Source organism: Excalfactoria chinensis, chromosome 14 (assembly GCF_039878825.1).
Source record: "Excalfactoria chinensis isolate bCotChi1 chromosome 14, bCotChi1.hap2, whole genome shotgun sequence".
Taxonomy (NCBI): Eukaryota; Metazoa; Chordata; class Aves; order Galliformes; family Phasianidae; genus Excalfactoria; species Excalfactoria chinensis.
This window is the reverse complement of record NC_092838.1, coordinates 9,376,358-9,399,658: the sequence shown is the minus strand read 5'-3', so window position 1 is coordinate 9,399,658 and position 23,301 is coordinate 9,376,358. Positions and strand designations below refer to the sequence as shown.

At 49.8% G+C, this 23,301-nt stretch overlaps 1 protein-coding gene across 4 annotated transcripts in view; it reads right to left on the bottom strand.

Moving 5' to 3' along the window:
- Window positions 1-23,301, bottom strand: part of TNRC18 (trinucleotide repeat containing 18) — a 46,998-nt gene that overhangs the window by 2,746 nt on the left and 20,951 nt on the right. For 3 of the 4 annotated variants that reach the window (XM_072349025.1, XM_072349027.1, XM_072349026.1), the window contains 17 exons: window positions 23,052-23,188; window positions 22,437-22,565; window positions 20,510-20,684; window positions 19,086-19,449; window positions 16,311-16,595; window positions 9,168-9,407; window positions 6,928-7,370; window positions 6,238-6,399; window positions 5,379-5,520; window positions 4,851-4,968; window positions 4,500-4,575; window positions 4,076-4,184; window positions 3,129-3,245; window positions 2,698-2,862; window positions 1,215-2,503; window positions 603-839; window positions 79-153 (listed from right to left, as the gene is read on the bottom strand). In XM_072349025.1, the coding sequence (XP_072205126.1) occupies window positions 79-153; window positions 603-839; window positions 1,215-2,503; window positions 2,698-2,862; window positions 3,129-3,245; window positions 4,076-4,184; window positions 4,500-4,575; window positions 4,851-4,968; window positions 5,379-5,520; window positions 6,238-6,399; window positions 6,928-7,370; window positions 9,168-9,407; window positions 16,311-16,595; window positions 19,086-19,449; window positions 20,510-20,684; window positions 22,437-22,565; window positions 23,052-23,188 (4,263 nt within the window). The remainder of the gene's footprint in view (window positions 1-78; window positions 154-602; window positions 840-1,214; window positions 2,504-2,697; window positions 2,863-3,128; window positions 3,246-4,075; window positions 4,185-4,499; window positions 4,576-4,850; window positions 4,969-5,378; window positions 5,521-6,237; window positions 6,400-6,927; window positions 7,371-9,167; window positions 9,408-16,310; window positions 16,596-19,085; window positions 19,450-20,509; window positions 20,685-22,436; window positions 22,566-23,051; window positions 23,189-23,301) is intronic. The other variant, XM_072349028.1, reaches the window with a different exon arrangement.

Sequence of the window (23,301 nt, the reverse complement as noted above, 5' to 3'; positions counted from 1 at the left end):
AACTGAGCTAAAAGTAAAAGCCAGTGAAGGTCAGAGGCTTTTCCCCAGCAGCAGCAGTTGTGCAGTCGCAGCACCAACCTCCATGAAGTCCTTCCTCTGGTTGGATGCCTGCAGAGCTGTGGACAGACTCCTGCCTGATTTCTGATCCCAGCGCTATGCCCAGAAGGAAAAGAGAAAACAGAAATAAGAAAGCAAATTAATTGGATTTTCCATGTTATCATCCCCTGCCCACCACAGTGCCTTTATCATCTCAGCCCCACCCAAAGGTAATACGAACTCACAGCACCCTGTGCACTACTGTACAGAGATGCGAAAGTCCACATTGCCAAGCACCAGGCTAGCAGTTTTACACTGCGCAAAGTCCTGGTCTGACCCTTAATAAACTCTTTGTGGACTGACACACACGACTATTACCAAGTGGAATAACAGACACCCTTCCCTGGATCGAGGGACATCAGCCTTGTCCACAGCCACAGCATGAAATGATGGTTTTGCCCCCATTAGGGTTCTAGCAATGACCCAGGCCATACTTCTCCTTGTCCTCAGGGGATGAACACAGACATGCAGCTTTGCAGCCTCCTCAGCAAAGGCAAGTAGCCTACCTTGCCTTCATTGAGTTTCTTCCCAGGGTTGGTTTCCTCTGGGTGATAAAACCATTTGACTCGGACCACCATGTTGTTCCCCCATGACTCCCACATGCTCTGAATCCGGCCAATGTAGGGCAGGTTGGGGCGGCCAGCTGAGAGGAAGACCGCACAGTCTCCGATGCGAATGATCTCCTTGCCCCGGACAATGGCCTTGTAGAAGAGCTTCCTGGCCTTCCCTTTCATTCCTCGTCTCTGCCAAGAGAGGATGACATAGGTGAGCATCTCAGGTTCCCCTCATCCTACATCCTGCCCTTTCCTGCTGGCAGAGCCGGACCCAGCCTGGTAATGACACAGCCACCACCTCACCAGGACAACTCCACAGCCTCAGCACTACACACTAATGGAGAATCAAAGATGGAGCCTGTGATGGTCTTCAACCACCAGGTCAACTGCATTCCCACAAGAAACAGGACAGAGAGACAGGCCATTTGGGACAGCTCCCCGTGACACAGTGAAGGCCAACCCCAACCTCCTTGCTACCTAAGCAGGGGACACATTACAGCAGTACAGCCAACCCCAAATGGAAAGGCTTCCTTTCCCAGGCAAATGGGAAGGACTTTTGCTTACCTGCGTGGGCTTCCCAAACCACTTCCACAGCTGCCGTGCAGGGAGGAAAGCAGCGATCTTGGGCCTGTTCTCCACCGACGGCAGCCGCTGACGCTTGGCCAGCTCCTTGGTGGTGGGCAGGTGGATGCCCTCTCGCTTTTTGGGCCTGCTCTTGTTGCCGCTCTGCTGTGCCGCCGGCTGCTGCGCCGGCTGCTGTGCTGGCTGCTTCTGGCTCTGGGGGTGGGAGGATGCCCGGGATTTCCCTGTCTGTTTGGTCTGCTTGGGAGGAAGGGTTTGCTGCACTGAGGAACTTGGCTGGGCCTCAGCTACTTCATCATCAGAGCTACAGGAGGAGTCTTCATCTGTAGTGGAGGAGGAAGAGGAGCTGGAGCTTGATGAGGAGGAGGTCGATGAGGCGGAGGAAGAGGAGGAAGAGGAGGAGGAAGAGGAGCTGCTGCTAGAAGAGGAAGAGGAGGAGGAGTTGGAAGAAGAGAGAGGAGTGGATGCTCTTGAGCTGGTTGAGCTGCTGTCCTGAGCCTCCCCTCGGTTTTTCTCAGTCTCCTCTTCTCCCTCTGACTCAGAGCTGCTGTCGCTGCTGTTGCTCTCAGACTCCTCTACGGCTGCTGGCGCTGCTGCCTTGTCTTCCTGGTCCTTTGAGGCAGTGAGGCTTTCTGCCGAGCCATCAAACTTTCCCCCAAAGCTGGCAGGGTCTCCCTCAACTGCTTTGGCTCTCGAGGATTTCTGCTTGCCCTCTGCACCCACTGCAGGTGAATAGCCCAGCCCCAAGAGACTTTTGCCATCTCTGCGACCAGCCAGACTCGAGTCCTCCAGCATCCTCATCGCCTCCTTCATCTTCTTTGTCTTTGGAGACATCACACCCTCATGGTCCAGCTTGATCAAAATTTCATTGTCATGCTTCCTCTGAGCCTTGACCATGGTGCCAAATTCCTGTGCCTCTTCTGTGGGCCTCCCTTTCTTGGCCTTGGCTTTCGATGCTGAAGCATCACTGGAGCCAAAGGCTGCCAGTGTTCCTGGAAGGTCACTGTAGGGCTCTGTGCTGAGGATGCTGCCAAACACAGCAGGCTGGTAAGTGGGTTGTGGGGGGCTATGCAGCTTAGTGGAGATCTTCATTTTACTGGCTTTTGACCGCTTTTCCTCTGTGGGGGCAGGAGACCCTCCAGCAGGCAGTGGCTGAGATTTTCGTGACCCCTTCACACTTGATTTGCCCAGGCAGGCTGGCTTCTCAGGGATTGAAGAAGCACCAGGTGAAGGCTCTGCCTGATCCTTCTCTTCAGGCTGGGAAGCCTCTTCTGCAAAGGGGAAGAAAAACACAGGCATGGTGTTACCCGCTGAGACTGGTACTAATAGGTCAGACACAGACAGACATCAGTTCCAATTAGTCTCTGAATTGTTCCTGACTGCTTAAGGCTCCCTGCAGAGGCACACAGGTCCTCACTATGCAAGGGCTCTCTCAACTCCAGACCTAGCAGTGGTGACAACCTACCAGCTTTTGCCTTGATGCTTGGCTTTCTCCCTCGCCCTTTGCCCTTTGATGCAGGCTCTTCTGACCCCAGTGTAGCTCCTTCTTTTCCTTCTCCAGCATCTTTGCTGGATTTACGACTGCGGCGCTTGGTGCTGGGTACCAAAAGGGCTGGAGAAGGCTCAGCACCTGGAATAGATTAAAGAGATTGTTGAAAAGCAGTAGAACAACATGCACAACAAAGACATGGGAAACCTGTCCCTCCCAGTGTTGCTATAGAGATTTGGCCTTTTTACCCAGAGGGTCATGTGCCACCCCCGGTTTGTACATCCATAATTGATGGTGCAGCCTTTGTGATTGAAAGTCTGCCCTAAAATCAGTGAGGAAGGTGGTTCCAAACTCCCTACATTTCATAGTGGGAAGCATCAAGAAAGAAACGGAGCAGAAAGACTCACACTGGATCTTGTAGTCAGGTGGGAGAAGCCGGATATGAGACAGTGGGATTCGTCCTGTGTCCCCATCATCAAACTCTACTGTGATGAGATCGCCATCTTCCTCCAGATCCAGGGTTCCTGTTGGTTGGGAGAGCAAAAGAAGCTGTAACAGACAAACTCAAGAGCACAAAACACTTGCTAGGAAAGCAGAGACTCAGAGGGAGGCATGGATCCTACACTAACTCCAAAACATCCCATTTCCTACATGGTTCAAACAGAAAATCGCTCATAATACTAAACCAGCCCACACAGTGCAGAATCTGCCTGTCAAAAGCACAGAGAAGAACTACTGCAGTGTGACATCCCTCACCACCTCCCTGTTTCCCTTCTCTTCCTGAAGTATTTTTTTATTTTCACTGCAGTATCTTTTATAACCTGCATTTTTCAACTACTCTCAGCAAACAGCAGAGTTCCTGTAACAACATCAACATTCCATGTATCTGGTAAGTAATCCTTCCTTTACACATACAAAGCATGACCAAGAGCCTAAAAGCAAGACCAGTCACAGCACAATTGTCCAGGCTTTTTCACTGGCCTTTCTACCAGGCCAGATGGGGGAGACATCATGAAGTAAAGTGTCAGAAGCATGTGAATGGCAAAGTGATACAAAACCTCCACAACCTCTGCAATAATTGGTACCTCGACTGGAGATAATTCTGACTTTCTGAAATGTGTCAAGTTTCCCCAGTATTTTAAGCTCCTAAATCACTCAGACCCCTTCCCACCAGAGCGTGGCTCCTGGATCATAAGGTGCTACCAAATCAGCATCAAGTTGGGCATGACCAGGAAGAAATGAGCCAACTGCTGACACTCACAGCAGACCTCAGGACTATCCCAGACAAGCCTGACATCCATCAGGACATTCAAGACAGAGACATCCCTGGCTCACAGCAGCTGGGCAGCCTTACCTCGGACAACCGTCCCTGGGTAGAGGCAGCGGTACTGCTGGCTCCAGTAGGCTGCAATCCTTGTGCCCTCGGGCAGAAATCGCACTGAAGGTGGCTTCACATCAATGATCTGCTCAGGGCAAAAGGCAAGCGATTACTGATACTCTTGGCACCAGCACAGATCATCCCATCACATTCAGCATGTAGCAAACCAGATCTGAAGAAGACAAGAGACAGTTCCCCCGCTGGGAGACGGCCTCCTGCCTGCACACATAACAGTATGAAGGACTATTCCTGTTAGTGGGGACCTCCACACCAGTGGGAGCTCTGCCCAGATTGTCTATGTGGGCAGAAACAGGGCACTCCTGCAGCCCAAGACAGTTAGCCACTTCCACCCCAGAACAGGCCCAGGCACCAAGAACAGGCACCAACTGGCCTCACATACCGCTTCCTGCAAGAGCTGCTCCAGGCAGTAGATATGGGGTCTGTTTCCCCTCTCGCCTTCTACCACCACACGGTATCTGGAACATAAAGGACCCGATTAGACACAGCATGTGGAAGAGATCACCTGGATCAGATAACACCTCCCTGAGCCCTGCCACCAGTCAGTTGTGAAGATTTAATGAAAAGTAATTAGATTTTCCTGAGCACTGATAAAACAGAATGAACTCTCCATCCCTCCCTACCAGACTGACAGTTGCTCTCCAGACATCTCTGCACCAAAATCTATCCCTGCATCAGATACCTCCCCTTTCATCAGCAGAGCCTGGGCAGATACAGCAGCCCCACAACTCACATGTCAGGTGAATGCACGGTCTTGACATGTCCAGCATACAGCAGCTTGTCATCCATGGGGATGAGGACACGCAGGCCATCCTTCAGCTCATCTTTGTCAATTATGCAGGAGCGGGGAGCTGTGAGGTGTTGCAGCAAGGTAGGGATTAGAGAACACCACAGAGGAAAAAGCAACCGCAAAGGGAAAGGGAAATCTCATTTCCCCAGCATGACCCTCCCCTAGGAAAGGACCAGCAAGCCCTTCACAGAAATGTACCCTTCTTGGTAATAACAATATGTCAGCAAATGAAAATAGGACAGCTCAGGGTCTGGGCTTCATCTAGATGTCAAACAGAGTTGGCAGCTCTGAAGAGGCTTGTACCTGGCAAGCCAAATTGACTGTAAAAGTGTTTTCTCCACCCCAAGGAAAGATTCATGGCTTTGGATAAGGAATGTATGAGAGCAGCACAGCCCTCCCCCAAGCAGCCCTGGGAAATGGATCCAGCTCTGCTACTTGTACAATTAGCCCTCCCAGCCCCCCTGCCCTTACCTGGTGTGGGTGGCCGCTCGACAAGCATGCTCAGTGGGATGTTCTCATCCTCTGAGAAGCTGCTATCTTGGTTGGGTTCAAAATCCTCCTCCGCTGCCATGCTCTCCATGAGCTTGCTGACAGCTCCTCCTTTTCCTCGGTTCTGCAGGAGAGCAAGCAGCATGTCAGCTGGATGCCAACCAGCAACAGTCCGATCCCATCTCACCTTCCTCCAGCAACAACCAACCTGAGGATATTGGGACAAACTTGTCTCCATCCTCACTGACGTTAAAACAACAGAAAGCCAAGTAAATAGACCCAAAATTGTTTTCTGACTAAAAAATAAAACTGTTTCACTGGGTTTCCTGCCAAGCATCACTGACAGCTGAGCAAAAGCCATTTCACATATCCTAGCCACATCTCACTCCTGCAGGCTGGGAGAGGTGCCAAAGAGCAGACAGCTGTAGCATTGCTCTGCGCTCACCACCCCTCTGCAAAGAGCCTGTCTTCACTAAACATGCAGCAGACACCACTCTTATTTTGTCTCAAAGCCTCACAATTCATTTCTTTCTGTTACACACAGACCATAAGCATTACACTCAGAAATCACGTAAGAAGATGCAGTAATGTGTGTTACGATAGTGTTACTTCTGTCCGCTCATTAATTTGGGGCATGAACCCAACTGAACACTAGATGGTAGCAGCAGGCACTGTTCTTCCTGCTAGCCTTCCTGAGAATTTAGGCTTCTCAAATTTTGCCTGTCATGCACCAACAGTTTGCATTCAGTATCTTCCCTGCCTCATACTGCAGCAGTCCAAGGAAAGAGCAGGGCTCTGCCGACCATCTTCCAGCTCATGCAGTCCAGAACCAGTCACTCACCTCCTTTTTAACCTCCTTGGCTTTCACCTTGGCTTTGCTCTTCTTGGTGGAGCCCAGGGCGCTGGCCAGGCTGACTCGAACATCAGATGGGGAGCTAGGGATGCCAGGAGGAGACATGGACGAGGAAGAGGAGCAGCAGGGTGCTTCTTTACCCTTTTTCCGCTGCCAAAAACAAAAGTAAACACCATCAGTGAAGATCCAGGCCTACAGAGAGGAAGGGTAGAGCAAAGCAGGCCATTCACAGTCAGCCAGCAATTCACTGACATTCTATGTCTCCCAGCTTTGCATTCAAGCTTCACAAATTTCAGTAAGAGTTTCTCATTACCCCAGAGAGCAGTTCCTGCCCATCAGCCCTTCCTTTAAAGAGCTCCAAGAAGATCCCAGCTGGCTTCATGCCTCAACTAACCTGTCTAACTTTTCCCACTATCACTGATCCATCATTATATGAACCCGAACCAAAAGCAGTTGAGCTTTCAGCCGAGAGGAAGAGTCAGCAACCAGGAGAAGATCACTGCCACTACCAGCCAAGAAAGACCCTCCAAAGGCACCGTGAAGATGTCAAGGGGGACATGGGCAGCCAAACAGAATGTGGACTCAATCCTTCACTTGTCTAGTGGAGCCCATCACCCTCCCTCCCTCCATCCTGAGCTCCCAAGCGTCCCACATCAATGCTGCGAACATGTTCCCCACCTTGCTTAGCTCCTTCCTGTCTTTCCCCTTGCTGCCCTCCTTTTTGGGACTCATGGGAGCCCCCTTTCCACAGCGCCCCGGCTTGGAGACAGGAGTGGAGCTGGCAGGTGCCGTGGGGGTCAGCATGGCTGAGGATGTGGTGGCATCATGGAGGAAGATCCGTTCACTCCGGCGCCGGTTCCACAGGTCATCATCGCTGGCCTCCAGCCCAAACTCAAAGCTCAAGTCCTTGGGGGACTTGAACTTCTTCAGCTTGCGGCCTTTTTCAGACCCAAGCTTGGCCTTGTCAGCACTTCCAGACCCGGGCTCGAGGCTGCTTGGGGTCTGGCTTGACGGGATGCTGCTTGTTTCCAGAGACCCCTTCTTCCCCCGCAGCAATCCTGAGGGTGACTTCTTCCTGATCTTGATCTCACTCTCTGAGTCAGTGTATTCAAACTCCGTCCCTAGATGCAAAAGATTCAATCATCAGTCAATTCTCTGGCTGAGCACAAGAGGAGCCAAGCATGGCTAGAAGCTTTTGGACTCCATGGGAGATGTCAAGCCTGTTCAACAGCGCTCTGGTATCCCACTTACAAACCCTAGCACCCTTAAAACATTCTCTAGCCCTCCACAAAAAGGAGCTGCTCACTTGAAGGAAAAGTACAAACCCCACATACTGAACTTTCCTACCTTCCTGGGAGAGCTTCTCTCCAGCCCCACCTTTATTTCTGGAGAAGGATCTCTTTAATGAATTGAAGCAACCCAGATTTCAAGCTTATTTTTCTCCTGTTGGCCACAGACACCACAGTGATATTTACAGGCTCAAATAACTGCCTTGAAGTCAAAACAGGTAAACGATCCTTTGTCTGTGGCAGATGGAAATCCCCTCACACTGGCCATTACTGGAAATACTGCAGTAACACCAAGATATTGACCACCTACAGTGTTTCCCCTCTTCAAAACCTGATAAAGGAGAGTAATATCATACACCTCCAGAGACAGAAGGGAAACTGAGGCAGCACCCAACTGTTGGTGTGACACTGTCTGAGGTTGACAGAAGTTATTCTAAAACCCAACAGCGAGCAGCTCCATAAGATAACTAGCATGTGCAGGAGAGCCTTAAGAAAGGAATTCCACAACTAAACAGCATGGGTAGAAGAAAATGTGCAAAGCATAGGCATAGAGAGACGACATCTTATTTCAGTCCTTCTCTTTTAAATATGCTCACTTTCCTGGGTTAAATGCAGCCTGCAGGAACCAGCTCACCTCTTCTACCCAAACAGTCTCCCCTGAGACAGCCCCAGCACAAAAAGAGCCAGTCTGTCAAAATCAAAGCTGGCAATGCTCAAGATGAAAAGCCCTTTGGAAATTACAGCACCCGTTCTCCTCTGTCACTGCTGCCTGAGACAATTTCTAGATGTTTCCAGTTTCAAGGAGGGCAGGTTACAAGGCGATAAATTCTTAAGCGAGGCTGTTGGAACAAGTTGGCAAAAGCCTAATATAGCATGGAAATGGTGCTAAAACAAGCTGGGCTCCCAAAGAAGACATCATTTTCCATTCTGAGGCATGCTATAAATTCCATTATCACTTAATAAATATTAATAGAGAATTTATAAATGGAGCCCATATAGATCTGTCTGACTGGGAACGATGTCACCCAGGGGCATTTGTGCAGCAGGGCATGGGAAGGAGATGAAATAAAACTCCAGTTCCTTCTAACACTGAAACCGAGAGACAGGGACAGAGGCACAGAGCCTGGCACAGCAAACAGATGAGCAAAGGAACTCCTGCTTTGAGTCCTTCTGTGCAGTTTCTATGGGGACACGGATGGGATGACCAAATTTAAGAGTTAAGAATTCTTAAGAATCAAGTTTTCTTCTGTTTTGATGTCTCTGCTTTTCTTGGGTGCTGAAAATCAGCTGCATTTAGCACGTGCTTCCTTCCCCAAAATGCAGCAGCGTTCTGTCTGAGGGGACACCTCATCCCACTGTTAGCGTGACTGTTAAGGGTTTGCCAGGCAGGAAAAGAGGAAACTCTGAGGAAGCCGCAGGCAACTGCCCCTAGGGAAGCCACAGCTGCAGCTGCTACAACTGCCATTCTCATGACCGCTTCTTCTTTTCTTGCCAAACAGTGAACCCGCCTTCAGTATTAAGTAGCCAAAAGCAAGGACATGTCCGGATAAGAATCTGCTTTCCTGCAGCGCAGCTGATCCTGAACCTTCCACCTTCTCCCCTGGCACAAACCCTGAGCACACGACTCACCCATCAGGCTCTGTCGCTCCTCCTTCTTCTTCGCCTTCTGCTTGGCCTCCAGCTGGATGATGGAAAGCGGAGGGGGAACGATGGGGCTGGGCATTGCGCTGGCAGCAAACCTCGCTAGCAGGCCCAGGCCACTCTCATCAAGAGCAGGTGACGAAAGCCTGTCGGTGCTGTCTGTCCCATAGTCTTCCACCTCTTCCTCCTCTTCTTCATCCTCCTCCTCCTCTTCCTCTGAGCTGGAATCTAGCACGCAGAAAAGAAGAGGCCTGTTATAAATCTTGCGGAGCTGAGCATCAGCCACATCTCCACCCTGAATCGACAGCTCTGCTCTGCACTGCCCTGAGCAGCACTGAGCCATCCCTGAGCTAAGCCAGAAGGTGCTGGCCACAGACACACACATCTTTGTGGTCATACAGCTGGCATCACCCTGCCTTCCACCACCCATAGGGGACACGGCAACACAAGGTATGGTAGAGGACTCATCCAAGGCAGGGAAGGGAAAAGCAAGGTGTCGAACAGGAAGCCACGCACCCCTTCCCTGCAGCTTTCAGGAGGAATTAAAAGCTTAACTTCTTCGAAAATCCCAACCCTGGAGCTGTGGGATTCCCCTCCCACCCACCACTTCTTCCTCCGTAACAAAATCCATTAGTGTAATCAGAACCAGAGCTCAGGATGGAAGGGGAATACCAGAGATCAGCCTGCATCGCGGCAGGAGGCGGGGAGGACATGGAGAGGAGAAGGGACAGGAGGCAAAAGTGCAAAGAGAGGGGGAAGGAGGGAAATAATAATTTGAAAGTGATGGATTTGGAATGCAGAAGGAGGAAAATTGTATCTGCAGATGAAAGGACACAGAGGGCGAAAATGACATTTACGGGGAGCAGGCTTCAGCAGTTAGCACTGGAGATGGCAACGAGAGTGTTGAAACGGTCTGCCTCAAAACTCTCTTTGCCTTTTGCTTCCCTCTCTACAGCTCAGGAAAAGCAGAGAGCTGCCCACAGCCCCACGTGGAACTCTGGCCAAGAAACCAGCTTGGGCTGGCACTGAGCTGGGGCTTTCCTGTACGATGTGTGCACAGCAGGAACATGGGGCAGATGCTCTGAGAGGGGTATCGCTCCCTTCCCAACAGCACATCCCGAGGGTCTGCCCATCAGCCCAAAGGCAATGAATTTTAAATCCATCTCATCCACAGTTTAGTGCTGGTGAGAGTCACTGCGCAAACACCGCACACAAACACACACACAAACGAGCACATACACACGTATATATGTGGTCTTTCTAACTGCAAAAGCTAGGTCTGGAAAACATGAAGGCTTAAATAAGATCACTGAGGCTGCTGAGAGATTCCCACCACTAGCAGGAGCCCTGCTCTGCTCCCAGAGCCTCTGCTGCCCACCAGCGCCTGCCAGCTGGCCAAATGGGAAACCAGATCCCTTCAACATCAGCTGCAACGAAGATGAAAATCCTTTTCTTTCCACTGGTGCCTTCGGGGATAGATAAAAATGTTCTCGACACTTGGTTGTTAAAAAGAAAAATGCAGTAACACGAGCGTTATTTTTCCACTTCGGGTTGTTTTTCATGACTTCGGAAATAGCAGGGATAGCAGAAAGCACTGCTCTCATCCTTGTGTTCTATCCAATGAAGTAAAGGGTGGCACTTTTGTTAAACAGCATACATCAGATGGCTGCAGAATACTAATGGCTGGCTGCACAGAAAGCCCTTCCACAACCTCAGTGGCTCACACGATCCTTTTGATAGAGAACTGCTGCTAACCCAACGGACCTGCAGTGAATACCAAGACATCCACAGCCATCTTCACTCCTTGCACAAAAATCACATGCAAGAAAAAAAACCAATCCACGGCAAATTAGGGTCGGATTCCTTCCCCTAACACAAGAAGGGGCACAACGGTTGCTTTTTGCTTTTCTACCATGTTTTGCAAAGAATGAAGCACATCCAGGTGAACTTGGTTATTCTGAGATGCAGAAGCCACCTGCTTGCAAGGAGCAAAACAGTGCCTGAGTTCCTACATCAGCTCTGTTCCACTCCAACGTGGGATGCCCTACTCCAACAAGTGCCCCTTACTTGAGACTCCATCCATGCATCCAACCGGGCTCTGAATTCAGTATTTCTCTGCAAGATCAGCCCACACAGCCCTTCCTGCTAGAGCCTGAGAGCCAGGAAAGCAGAGCAGTAAAGAAAGAAGACAAAAAATGAGGATGCTTTGCAGGGAAACCCCTTCACAACCTGTCCCATGTGAATACCATGAAGCAGTGAGCACACTCAGTGCTTAGAGACTCCTCTTCCATCCCAGCCAACGTGGGCTCTGCAACCACAAGGGCACAAGGGCACTGAGCAGCTCCTGTATTTCAGAAGCACCGAGGTGAAGCAGATTTAAAAGGCAGGTTGAAAGCAGCCATTACTCACACCACAGAAAACGTACGATGCAATAACGCACCCAGCAGTTATTCTAACCTCCTCCAAATATACGGTGTCACACTATGGAAAGGCGACCAGAGACAGTCTCCTGTCAGCATTATTAGCAAAACACTTATATTTCTACCTGCAGGAGATTCAACTTGCAGCATGGAAAAAAAAAGTCCGCATTAAGGCACATTCACAGCCTTCACTCACAGCTCCATCCCTCCCCACCACAAGGGCAGCTCTTGCTCACTCTGCTCCTCTTCCTCCTGATGTGCCCAGAGACAAAAACAGCAGAAGGAAACCAGAACAGCACATCTGGGGCTTCCCTCCAAACCCACTTCTAAACCGAGTCCCCACATTCCTAGTCCTGGTGGCAAAGATATCCCTGCTGGTTCTCTGCAGCTCACTGCCATGGCTGAGTCCCACTCCTGCTGTGGCCAACCCATCCATGGGCCTAAAAGCAAGCACGCACAGATGCTTTTGCACAACCAAAGCCTTCATCTTTTCACCTGTCAAGAATTAACAGAGGGACAAAAAAAACATTCTGAAATATCCTATTCTTTTCCACCCCACCCCCTTCCTCTTCCTGTTGTAATTCTGTAAACACTCAGCAAGGGTGAGGAGAAAACACATCAAGTGAAACATTCCTGCCATCATGAAGAGTGTGTATATGTGTGCACACACCCACACACCCAATCACACGTACGCATACAATCCTGCAGCCAAAACAAACCAGAAGTCATACTGAGATGCTGCTAAAGCCAGACAAACTCAAGTCAAAGGTTTCCGTTTTTATGCCCCGAAATGTTCACCTGCAATTCAATTCAGAACCAAAACCAATTGAAAATACTGAACTTTTTTTTCTTTTTTCATGGCATTTTTCATGGCATTTTACTGTAGGAGAGGAATAAATGAGGATGAGATCAGGTAAGCAGTTTGGTTTTTACAGACTGATGTAACAGGACGGACTGAGGGGAAGGGATGGGGAGGAAAGGCTTGGGAAGGGGGGAGAGGGGGGGGGGAGTAAAAACAGACACTTAGAAGAGTCATTTCACATTGTAAACAAAAATAGCATGATTTTTTCATAACACCAAGCAGGCCTACAGCATACAAAGCAGGCTAAGTACAGGCAGACTTTAGACAGCTCCTGGGTCATTGACATCTGATTGGTGTGATCGGTCCAAACTCTGCAGGTTGCCTATTTCCAAATCTCCAATTTAAGATTGTCCTTCATTGATGCTTTTATTTTTAACTCCAAACAAACCAATTCTCATCTTTTGTAGATTTTTTTTTTCCTCCATGTGTGCTGCGCTGTTGACTCCAGAAGTGCTTATTAAAAACTGCTCCGATATTACAATGACTGCACGGGATTGGTTGCACAGGGAAATGGTTATCCACAGTGCTTGGAAAACAGGGCAGAAAAACATTCTGTCATTTCTTTCAAAGGGACATAATCATCCTCCAAGTCTGGGAGAGAGGGGAAGAAGGCATTCACCTCCCCAGGGAAACAGTCCATTGAGAAGAAAAACGTGGGTCTTTGGCCATGGGAGCTTCATGGCATTCCCTCTATGGTCCCTCTATAGTGTCAGCCTCTCCCGGCAGTTTCCTCTCCTAGATCACTGGATGAAACAACAGAGGCTTTGCTCATTATCCTTAACACCAGTGCTACGTTTGGTCAGCAAGAAACCTCTGTGTCCCTACAACTATCTCAAGGCAGACAAAAACAAGTTCTCCTGCAGCCAGTCCTGCATCTGAGGGCTGTGACACCCACCACCCCAGCAGCAAGCAGTCTGCATCGTGGCCCAGGAAATCTTTCAGCTGCATAGAGGCAGAGCCTTTGCATGCAATTCTGTGCCTTCTCATCTTGGATCTATCCTAAATCTATTCCTCTTTGCTCGGATAAGGCGTTCTCCGTGTGTAAATCAAACAGCAAACAGGAAAGCATTTCTGGAGTCCTCAAACACAGACACTCAAGCAAATCTTCCATGCCAGACTCTACATGGACAGAGGAAAGTCAAAAGTGGACAGCGATCATCTTGCAAATTATAACAGAAAGAAACCAAGAGAATGCAAAGATCTACGTGTCATTATTCACGGAGGTAACATCGAAACATCTGAGGCTGACAGATGACATAAAGAAAATTATTTTGCCTACCTACATAACAATGGTCAAGGTTCAGGTTCATGGTTAGTGACCCTCGCTGAGAAGTGTCTGCCCTACAACCAGCCAACCACTTTGCTTCTTTAGTGCAGCGTGAGAGCAAATGCAAGAGACCGACACAGACATTCAAAGCATCATGGATAGGGGCAGGGGTGAAAGGGTTGGCCAAGCAGCTGCAAGGAGAAAGCGAGCACTTCTAGAAAAGCTGAGGTTATTAATCGGTTTAGTATCAGGGAAAGCCATTAGAAACCCTATTACCCAAATATCCCTTCAAGAAATGTTTCTGACAAAGAACTCAACAAAAATAATAATAATAATAAAATCAAAAATCATTTTGAGGAACAAACAGAACTATAACCAGTAATCCCTCCCAACCACCCCCCTGTGCCCACACCTCCCACCCCCGGAGGTTTTGCATCTTTTGGTTTCCCCCCCATTAAATGACACCTCGGAGGGATTTAAAATGCCTTTCCCCATTTGATCCAGGATTCCCAACCTCCTCCCGTTTCCCCCTCCCTTCCCCAGACTTGATCCCATAAAACCGGGATAGCCATGTTTGAAAAAAGGTTACTTGAAAAAAAAAACAAATCAACAAAGCTAAACTAGGGCCAAGGTACCCATCTGCCATCCGGAGCAAAACCAAAAAGCAAAGCCCCAAAAACTCAACAACTTAACATCAAAAAGGGAGCGACAGCCTCAAAATTTCCAACAGCAGCAAAAGAAACAAAGAAAAAGATGCAGAAAGAAACAGGGAAGAGATGTCAAGCTGAAGGGAAGTAACGCAGACTCTTCATGGAGATGTGGCAAGCTCTCCCTTACACGAAATCCACTGCCCCACAACAGTTTGGGTTCTCTGAGGAGTAAATCTGATCTCTTTGGAAACAGGCTTCTTTTTAGTTTTCTTTTAGATGCGCTGGTGGGTCCAGCCCAGAGTCACATCAAATTACATCAGCATTCTGCATCTTTCTGCTGTTTGAAATATATGTTGGGGTTGTTTGGTTTGGTTTTTTTTTTAGCTCAAATTGCCTTTCTTTGGAGGGCGGGTTTGGAGGGAAGAAAAAACAGGTGTGTGGAGGAGATTAAGATCAAAAACTAAGAATAACAAAACCAAAGCAAAACTACCCAGCCCCGTTTTCAATTAACAACTGAGCAGTGTGAGACGCTAAAAGGCTTTTGCTGTGCTGCATGCAGCTCTGCTCCGTAACGCAGGCGATAACAACCAGGGATGCTCTTGCTTAGCATTCAGCCCAGACGAGCTACTTTCTTTTGGGAGCTGAGGGCTCATTAAAATGACCTTTCCCCATGATTATTATTTAATGAGTGCGCTCTAAAACAGAAACCCCTTGTGTCTCTGGAGGAAAAGTCTCAAGTAATCTCTTTTCCCACTGAAGTACTAATGACGGGCTGACAAAAAGAAGCTGTAAGGCAAAAAAAGAAATTGGGGTGAGGGTGGGGGAGGGAAACTGCAGTCAAATTTAATGCAGTAATTACCGCATCCTTGAGCACTACGGATTAACGTGCGGGCATCAGTAAAAACACCACCACCCAAAAGGGGCATAAAAACTTGCTGAGTATATTCTGCAAAGAAAAAAATGTCAGTCTGTCAAATAAAGGGGACCTTACGCACAGCAGCAATGAGGACCGAGAGCCTTCGAGATTTACCTGCCTGCCTTGAGAGCCTAACAGCACAAGAAAACAGCTGTTAAAGTAACACAACGTAACACAAAACAGATGAGCAAAATAAAAAGGAAATAAAAGGTAGAGGGGGTGGGAGAGAGGCCTTGATTTGGACAAAGGCAGCGAGCGACAATTGCTAGCAGGGATATTTGAATAATAGAGAGTACCCAGACTAGGTTAATTCCAGTTCTACTCATGGGGAGTGGGAGCAGGAGAGGGATGCAGAGCAGGATGGAGTGAAGCGGCAACCTAATCGCCTGCTAAGAGACACAGCAAGAGAGACAAGTACACAGGTTTAGTTAAAAATGAACTCGATATGTTTAATAAAAGCTTGGTATACCAAAATCGCAGTACAAACATCAAGTCACACGGCCACACAACAGTATCCCGGCAGTAAAAAAAAAATAAAATAAAAAGAATGGTAATAATCAAAAGTGAAGGAACGCAACGGAAAAAGGGAAAGATAAAAAAAAAAGGCTCCTTCCAAAGCCTCCTCAAGACCCATGCCAAAATCAAATAATAAGAAATAAAATAACAGGAATAAAAAAAAAAGAATATAATGGTGGTGGTGGCAGCAAGGAAGAAAGTGAGGGAAAAACTGAAGGGAGAAAGGGAACAGGAAAGTAGGGAGAGGTGAACTCTAAAACCCAGTGGATATAAAAGCTCCAACAGAGCCAGTGGGTAATAATATCACAGCGATACAGGTACAAAAAGGATCAAAAAGAACCGTCGGGCTGATACAGCAGCCTACGCTGCCAAGAACAAAGATGGCCGCCCTGGCTGCGACCATCAAAATGGCTGACCCCGGCCTGAGGGCCCCTGCTCGCCCCCCCCCGCCCGCCCCACGCAGCCATGGCGGAGGGGTGCGTTTGCTATAAGCTAGTAACCTTGATCGAACGAGTCCTCCGAGGAGTCGCTGAAGGAAGATCCCGCCTCGGCCTCCCGCAGCAGCAGGCAGAAGGGCTGCTTGCGGCCCGCCGCCGCCTTGGCCTTCAGCGGCCGCCCGGCCACCACACCACGCGGGGCCGCCTTGGGGCCGCCGGCCGCCCGGCCGCCCTTCCTGGCTGCTGTGCTGTAGAGGCCGGGCGGCCGCAGCTTGGGGGCAGAGGGGGGCTGCGCCGGCCACTCGTCCCTCAGGGATCCCTCCTCCTCCTCCTCCTCCGAGTCCGTATCTGCAGTCAAAGCGGGTGGGAAGAGCATTACCGCAGGGAACGGGGTCTGGGTGGGTTTCAGAGGGGGGTCAGAGGGTTGTTTTTGTGTGTTTCTGGGTGAAGGGGCTTTGCACCAGCAGGGGCTGCGCGTCGCCGTGTCCTTCCTGCCAGGCCTCCACCACAAGCCACAGGCTCAGCTGGGAGCCGAGTAAACACAGAAATACACACCTCCTTCTTTCGGTTAGAAATAAACACTCTCCATCTAGATCCAGCCCGCCTTCCCGCCCTATGGCAGGATCCAAGACCTGTTTTCAGCTCAGGAACCAAAAGCTGAGACAGACATCTCCACTGTGACGACAGCCACCAAAGGCGCAGCGATGACGACTGGCCAATCAACCCGAATCAGCCCCAGCCACGGTTATGTTTTATCCTCCTACTTAAATCCCCATCTCTACACAAACTGACTCCCTTGAACTGCTTCTGACACAGCCAGAGCAACCCCAGCTAAGGGACAACACGTCCAACTCCAAACAGCCACCCCAGACACTCAACAGTACAAAGGACACCAAAACAGAACAGTGACCAAGCTCCTTGGTCCACAAACCCATTTTACCAAGCTGCAGGCGGCGAGTTTTACACAACCACCCTCTCCAGCATCAGATGAGTGCAGCAGAAATACAGGGTGCCCCTGGATGTGACAGAAGCAGGTTTTGAAGTGTCACATCCCAGCTCACGAACACACCACTGACTCCGTAACATTATGGACACGGACTTTCCCAGCATGCAGGCAGCAGCAGATGCTCTCCACTGTCAGCCCCAGTAGCACATCACTCCCCATCTCCATTGTGTCAGTTGTGGAGAGGAAGGAACAAAGGGTGGCAGCTTAGGAGGTCCAGAGCCCAGATACACAGAAGATGGGGTAAGCCTCACTGCCATGGGCATGGCTGGGAACGGGATACTCAGCTCACCCTCTGGATACATGCCCAAGGTTTTCAAGACTCCAGCTAGAGAACCATGAGGTCAGGAGGAGGCACGAGCATCTGGCACTGGTCCCACTCTCCTCCTCCACAAGAGCAGCCCACCAGTCACGGGAGGTGCTGCCATATGCTCGACCTGCCTCTCCAAATCCACCACGCTTGAGTGACCAATGACTGCCTGAGGCCCTTTCCTTGAACTTGGCACACAGCTGAAAGAACTCGTATCAAAGCTGAGCCATTCCAGAGTCGGTTCCTCGGTAACAATAATCCTCCTGCTCTGAGATACATGCGGTGACACAGGCACAGTCCTGCATCAGGAGACTTGCTGGAAAGGAGGGGACTCGGACAGCAGCTCCCTTGCTCCTTTGGGCCCAGGAAGGAGTTTCTGATCTTGAAATCACAGCACCAAGTGTGAGAATACTGTGAAAGCATCTCCCAGCAAGGGGCTGTGCCTCCCCTCTGCCCCTGCTTACCTCCACAACAGCTCCAGAGCTCCCAGCTGAGGAGGCCTGGGTATGTTCCTGGGGCTGAAGTACACTGCAGAGCAGCACTACGGGGTGGTTTGTAAAGCACAACCAGTCAAAGGCTGTGTTCAAGTCCAGTGAGCACAATGGCTCCTATTTTGCCACGTAAATGGCTGATTTCACGCCAAACATCTGTTTGTGTGGAGTCGCTACCTCATCATCTTCCCCATTAGTGAAATTTCTAAACTGGTCTTGCACTGCTGCCACATACATTTGTTATGCATATGAATACCCCATAAGAGCTTTAACGTGGGACTTAATTAGCTGCAAGCAAAGGACAAGATGAGTATGTAAGTGAGCTACCCGGCCTCAGACCATAAACTCCAAGTCCTGTGCATGCTTCTCTGCCCCATTGTCTGTCTGAGCCATTAGAGACTCTTCAACAGCTGGTCCTATGTCATCCTAATGCTACCTGCAATTCAGGTTTTTCCCTCTGTAATGGTGTCTGCAGGAATCTTTGCCTTGGCTGCACCAGTACACAGGATGGCACAGAGCACACTAATTCCAATGGGAAGGCTGTACACAGCCACCCAGGAATCAAGCCACAACACCGAAGAAAGGCAGCAGGATCCTTCAGACATCAGTTTTTTCCCTGCAGACTGTGCCTTCCCTACCTGCCTCCACAGCTGAACCCCACCAGCTCACCACGTTATCTCTGCTAACCACCTCCCAAGAAGAGGCAGTGAGAACTCATCTGGCAGCTAGATGGAGAGTGTCTACTTGCACTGAAAGCAAGGCCACAATTTGACCTCTTTTTCCTCAGATCCAATTGGAACAACACAGGCCAGGAAAGGACGCAGCAACGTCTGCTACCTGGGGGCAAGTTGGGTGGACATCTCACACCCGGCCCAAAGATGCAGCAGCATGGATTAGCCAAGGAGAAGGTCACCTCCCGACCACGAGCAAAACCAGACCCATCTCCAAGACCACTTCCAAGAGGCCAGAAACCCCTGCCACAAGCCCACGCAACAGGTTATACCATAACAAGAGATAAATGAGGGATTACTTACTATAGGAGTAGCTGCTAACTTCAGATATTGCTGGTGAATGGGAAACCTTCAGTTGATTTTTGACTTTTAATCCCACCTCCATCTTCTTCATTTTGGCAGACACTTTGTTTTTACCTTCCTTGGTGGATTTCAAGGACAGGCCCAGGTTTTTGGCCAGGCTCTTCTTCTCCTCCTTACTTGGCAGAGCCTCATGAGAAGAGAGGTACCTGCTGCCACCTCCACCAGCTTTCAGCTTCCCCCCAGAGCTGTCAGCAAACTTGAAGGGGGATTTGAGTTTGTCTTGTTTGGTGAGCGACAGGGCCTTGTCGAGCTTGCTGGCCAGCTGTTCCTGATCCGATGGTACTTTCTTTTTCTTAAGCTTTAACTGTCAAGGTGAAAGGAAGGGACGCAGGTGAATACAAAGCAGGTATCATGGCAGACCCTAGGGCTTTTCACTACCCTCATTTCAGTCTCTTGTGCTTGCCAATTAATAATGCCTCAAAAGGAAGATCCTCGCTCCCATCATGGCACCAAGGAGAAAGACAGCAGCAAATGCTGCAGCTTCACCCTCATAAAGTTATATATAATGTCAAAGACAACTCAGAAAGACTGAGTTTTCTTCCAAAAGAAATATATTCACAAATTAACATAGCTTGGAGTTCTTTTCTTCTCAACACTTTCTGTTTTATAGGATTTGTTTGGGTTTGGTTTACAAGCTGTTCTCTAGATCACAGAGATTGTAAATCTTCTTTACCCCAAATTCCAGCCAAATAAATTCAGGTTTCCATACAAGCAACCAGCTACGGTGGCAGAGATGACAAAAACACCCAGATACCTCCCAGCAAGAGCATCAGCACCACTGCATTACAGCCAGGGCTGTTTCATTCTTTCTCTGTATTTTCTTGTGCTTTGAAAAAAAGTAAGTTTACTTTACATGTGTTACAGCTAGATAACAGCAGCTGTAACTCAGTACTTTGACTGTATGTATTCTGGATTTCATCTGCAGCTTAAAGCTCCAGTCATTATCTCATTGCTTCAATGGGAGTAAAGGAAAACCCTGCATTTAAAACAGCGAGACTGCACTCTGTTCTTCTCTCACCTCAAAGTCAGTCACCCACCTCTGGCTCGACAGCCAGAGCAGTAAGTAATATGACCACTGCTCTGGATTCTGAGCTAGTACAACACTGCAATGTCCTGGCTGGCTTGAAGGTGCTCGCCTCTCTACTGATTACCAGAAAGGCCCAACCTCCATCAGCCAACATGAGCTTCTGCAAACACCCCTCTGCTGCACAGAGCCCTGCCATGAGGAGCTGCTGAACACACGTGAACTGAGAGCAGATGCTGTAAGATCAGGAGCAGTTGTTCAAAGCAAGCCGACACCGGGCCATGTGGGAAAAAGATCCGCTTTTGGCCTGTGGCTCCACATTCCCCACGAGGGCACTGACCTCGTTTGAGAAGCTGAGAGCAGCATCGTGTTCTTCCCAGCTCTGGTTCCTCCCTTTCATCTTGCCACTGCCGCTCTCCACATCGTCATCCTCCTCCGGGAGGGCCCCTTTGTGCCTCTTCTTCATGCCCTCGCCAGTCTCAGAGTCTTCAGAGAGCAACAAGGACTTGCTTAGTCTGCAAGCCAAGCACAGGATGGGTCAAGGTGGGGGGGCTTTCCTCCCTGTGATCCCCATCAAGCTCAAAAGTGAGGTAAAATGCCTCCTAGAACAGTGGGGATCCTTAATGGGAGCCAAGTCCATCATGAATGACAGCAGTTTGGACACAGTGAGGGCCTGACTCTCGTTTTCCATCAAAGAGGAGAGGCAGGGAGCCCTTCTTGGATACCAGCACACAGATCAGAGACCCACAGGATGGTCTCTGAAAGGAAGCGTTTGGGGTCTTGAGTAACAGCCACTGAAAAAGCACCCAACCTGGTACAGCTCAGCAGGAGGAAGGTTAGGAGTCGAGCTGGCTGTGGTGGTTTTATCCCACCTCCATTTTCATGGTCACTAGGTGCAGAGACAGATCTGAGGCCCAGGGAGGTACCACCATGCCTGGCACCAGGATGCTCGGTGTGAGCAAGGAGGGGTTAAGGGCTGCAAGGAGGGACAACGGCACCGTGAGGACCAGCCTGCAAAAAAGGGCAGGTCATCTGCTTTAGAAGCCTGGCCCCACTGCAAGTGGCACTGGCAGACTGTGCTTTTGGTCTCTCCAGGATTTGTGGGGAAAGAAGAGGGTAATAAATAATAGAAGAATAACAATAATATGAGACTAGAAGCATGTCTTACACTGCTCCCCAGCTGCCTCCATGAACTACTTGATGGATGCTGTGATCATTCAACACCTGAAGAGCTCTACCAAGCCTCCACTGAAAGCTCTCACTGCCACCTCCTCCATGCTAAGCCTGCTGGCCCACATCACACTGCCACCACAAAGCCACTGACAGCCTCTAGGCACTTCCCCTCCCCTCTGCTCTCCCTGCTGACCGCTGTACATAGCTAAACCAACAACTCCTGCCCTGGACACTGAGGGTGCACCTCCACCTCCCAGACCAGGTCACTCCTGCATTCCTGTAACACGAGGGTGTGCATACCAACACGCTCATGCATGCACACATGCACAGGGGTCCAGCCACCTCTGGATGCCTCCAGCCTGCTCAGCCATCTGAACACGAGGAGCAAAACAGAGCCACCGAGAGGACAGATCTTCACAGAAGCACACAGTCAGTGGGAGCTGGGCACCTGAGTCTGATTGCAAAGGGTATTTGCAAAAAATACATATTGGAAAGGGAGGCAGCTTGGAGATGCCCTCCCTTTTGAGAGGCTTAGCCATCTAAGGATGGTCAGATGGCCAGCTGCAAATCCAGGTATCCAAACGAGATCGGTTGGACTTGCACAAGAGAAAAAAAAGCAGAAAAGAGAACGATCCAGACACCGGAAAGAAAGAGGCCAGGCTAAACCAACTCCCACTGATGAGAGGAACAGGAGGTGAAGACACAAGAAACGCAGCAGAAAGGCCCGAGAAAACAGAAAACCTGGACCAGCCCTATCCTTCCAGTTTCTGACATCAGCATCCTGCCATGAGCTCGACGGCACCCTCCTGCACTGTCCTCCTGAACGGGCACAAAGACACGCTCCCGACACCGAAGGCTCAACACCACTCAACTCCGCCTGTCCTACGCATAGCCAACACGCAGACACAAGGGCTGGCATCGCCTTCCCACCGTGAGGCCGTGCTCATGTTGAACACTTCCACAGCACTGATGTGAGACCATCCTGCCTGACCATCGCCACGGCGAGACCCCGCTGCATCCGAGATGCTTTCCCCAAGTACGACCCTGTGCAGCGACCCTGCCATTTTCCCATCTTCCCCAAATTCCAGCCTTACTTTCCACTCTTGCTGTCACTCTTCCCTCTCTCCTTAATGGGCGACAGAGCGCTTGATCCAAGTTTCCTCTTCCTGGGCCTTCCAGGGCCTCTTCTTGCCAAGCTTCTACTTTTCTCGTCATGCTTTTCCCTTTAAAAAAACCACACGCTTCACTGTTAACCAAGGCAACAAAACAAAAACAAAACAAAAAGGAAAAAAATAGCAAAGAAAAACAAAAAAAAACAAAAAAAAAATCAAATTTTGCAACCAAAAAAGCAAACGGGAAAAAAATAATAAAGTAAATAAATCCAAAAAGAAGAAAAAGGAAAAAAAAAAAAATGAAAAGAAAGCAAGCAAGAACGGGAGCCAACCCAGAACCTTCGCCTGTCACCGAACTGCTACACTGAGCTGCTGAAGCCAAGGATGTCTCTAACAATGGTCTCCCAGCTGCGCTCACCAGTGATGGGGGGTGGTGTGTCACATAGCCTAGGAGTGTGTTGTGCAAAGCTCTGGCGAGCCATACCAGGAGGAGAGCAGACAGGGAGGGATGGAAGGCTGCTTTCTCTCCTGGACTGAGAGGCAGTGGTAGGTGCCCAGCTGGAAAAGAAAAGACCGAGTGCACAGCCTGCCACTTACTCGGAGTCCCTGCGCCTCTGCAGCTTCACCAGCTCCCGCTGCTTCTCCTTGTAGCGCCGCTGCAGCTCTGCCAGCCTCATCCTGTAGTCCAGCTCCATCGCATCCATGTTCTCGATGGCTGATTTGATAGAGTACATCTGGGGGGAGGAGGCAAGAGGGGTGGAGAAGGTCAGGGCACGTCCTGGTCCCCATTCTAGGCTGCGGTGCCTTTGCAGTGCATCCTGACATGACACCCTGTGCGCGGATACTG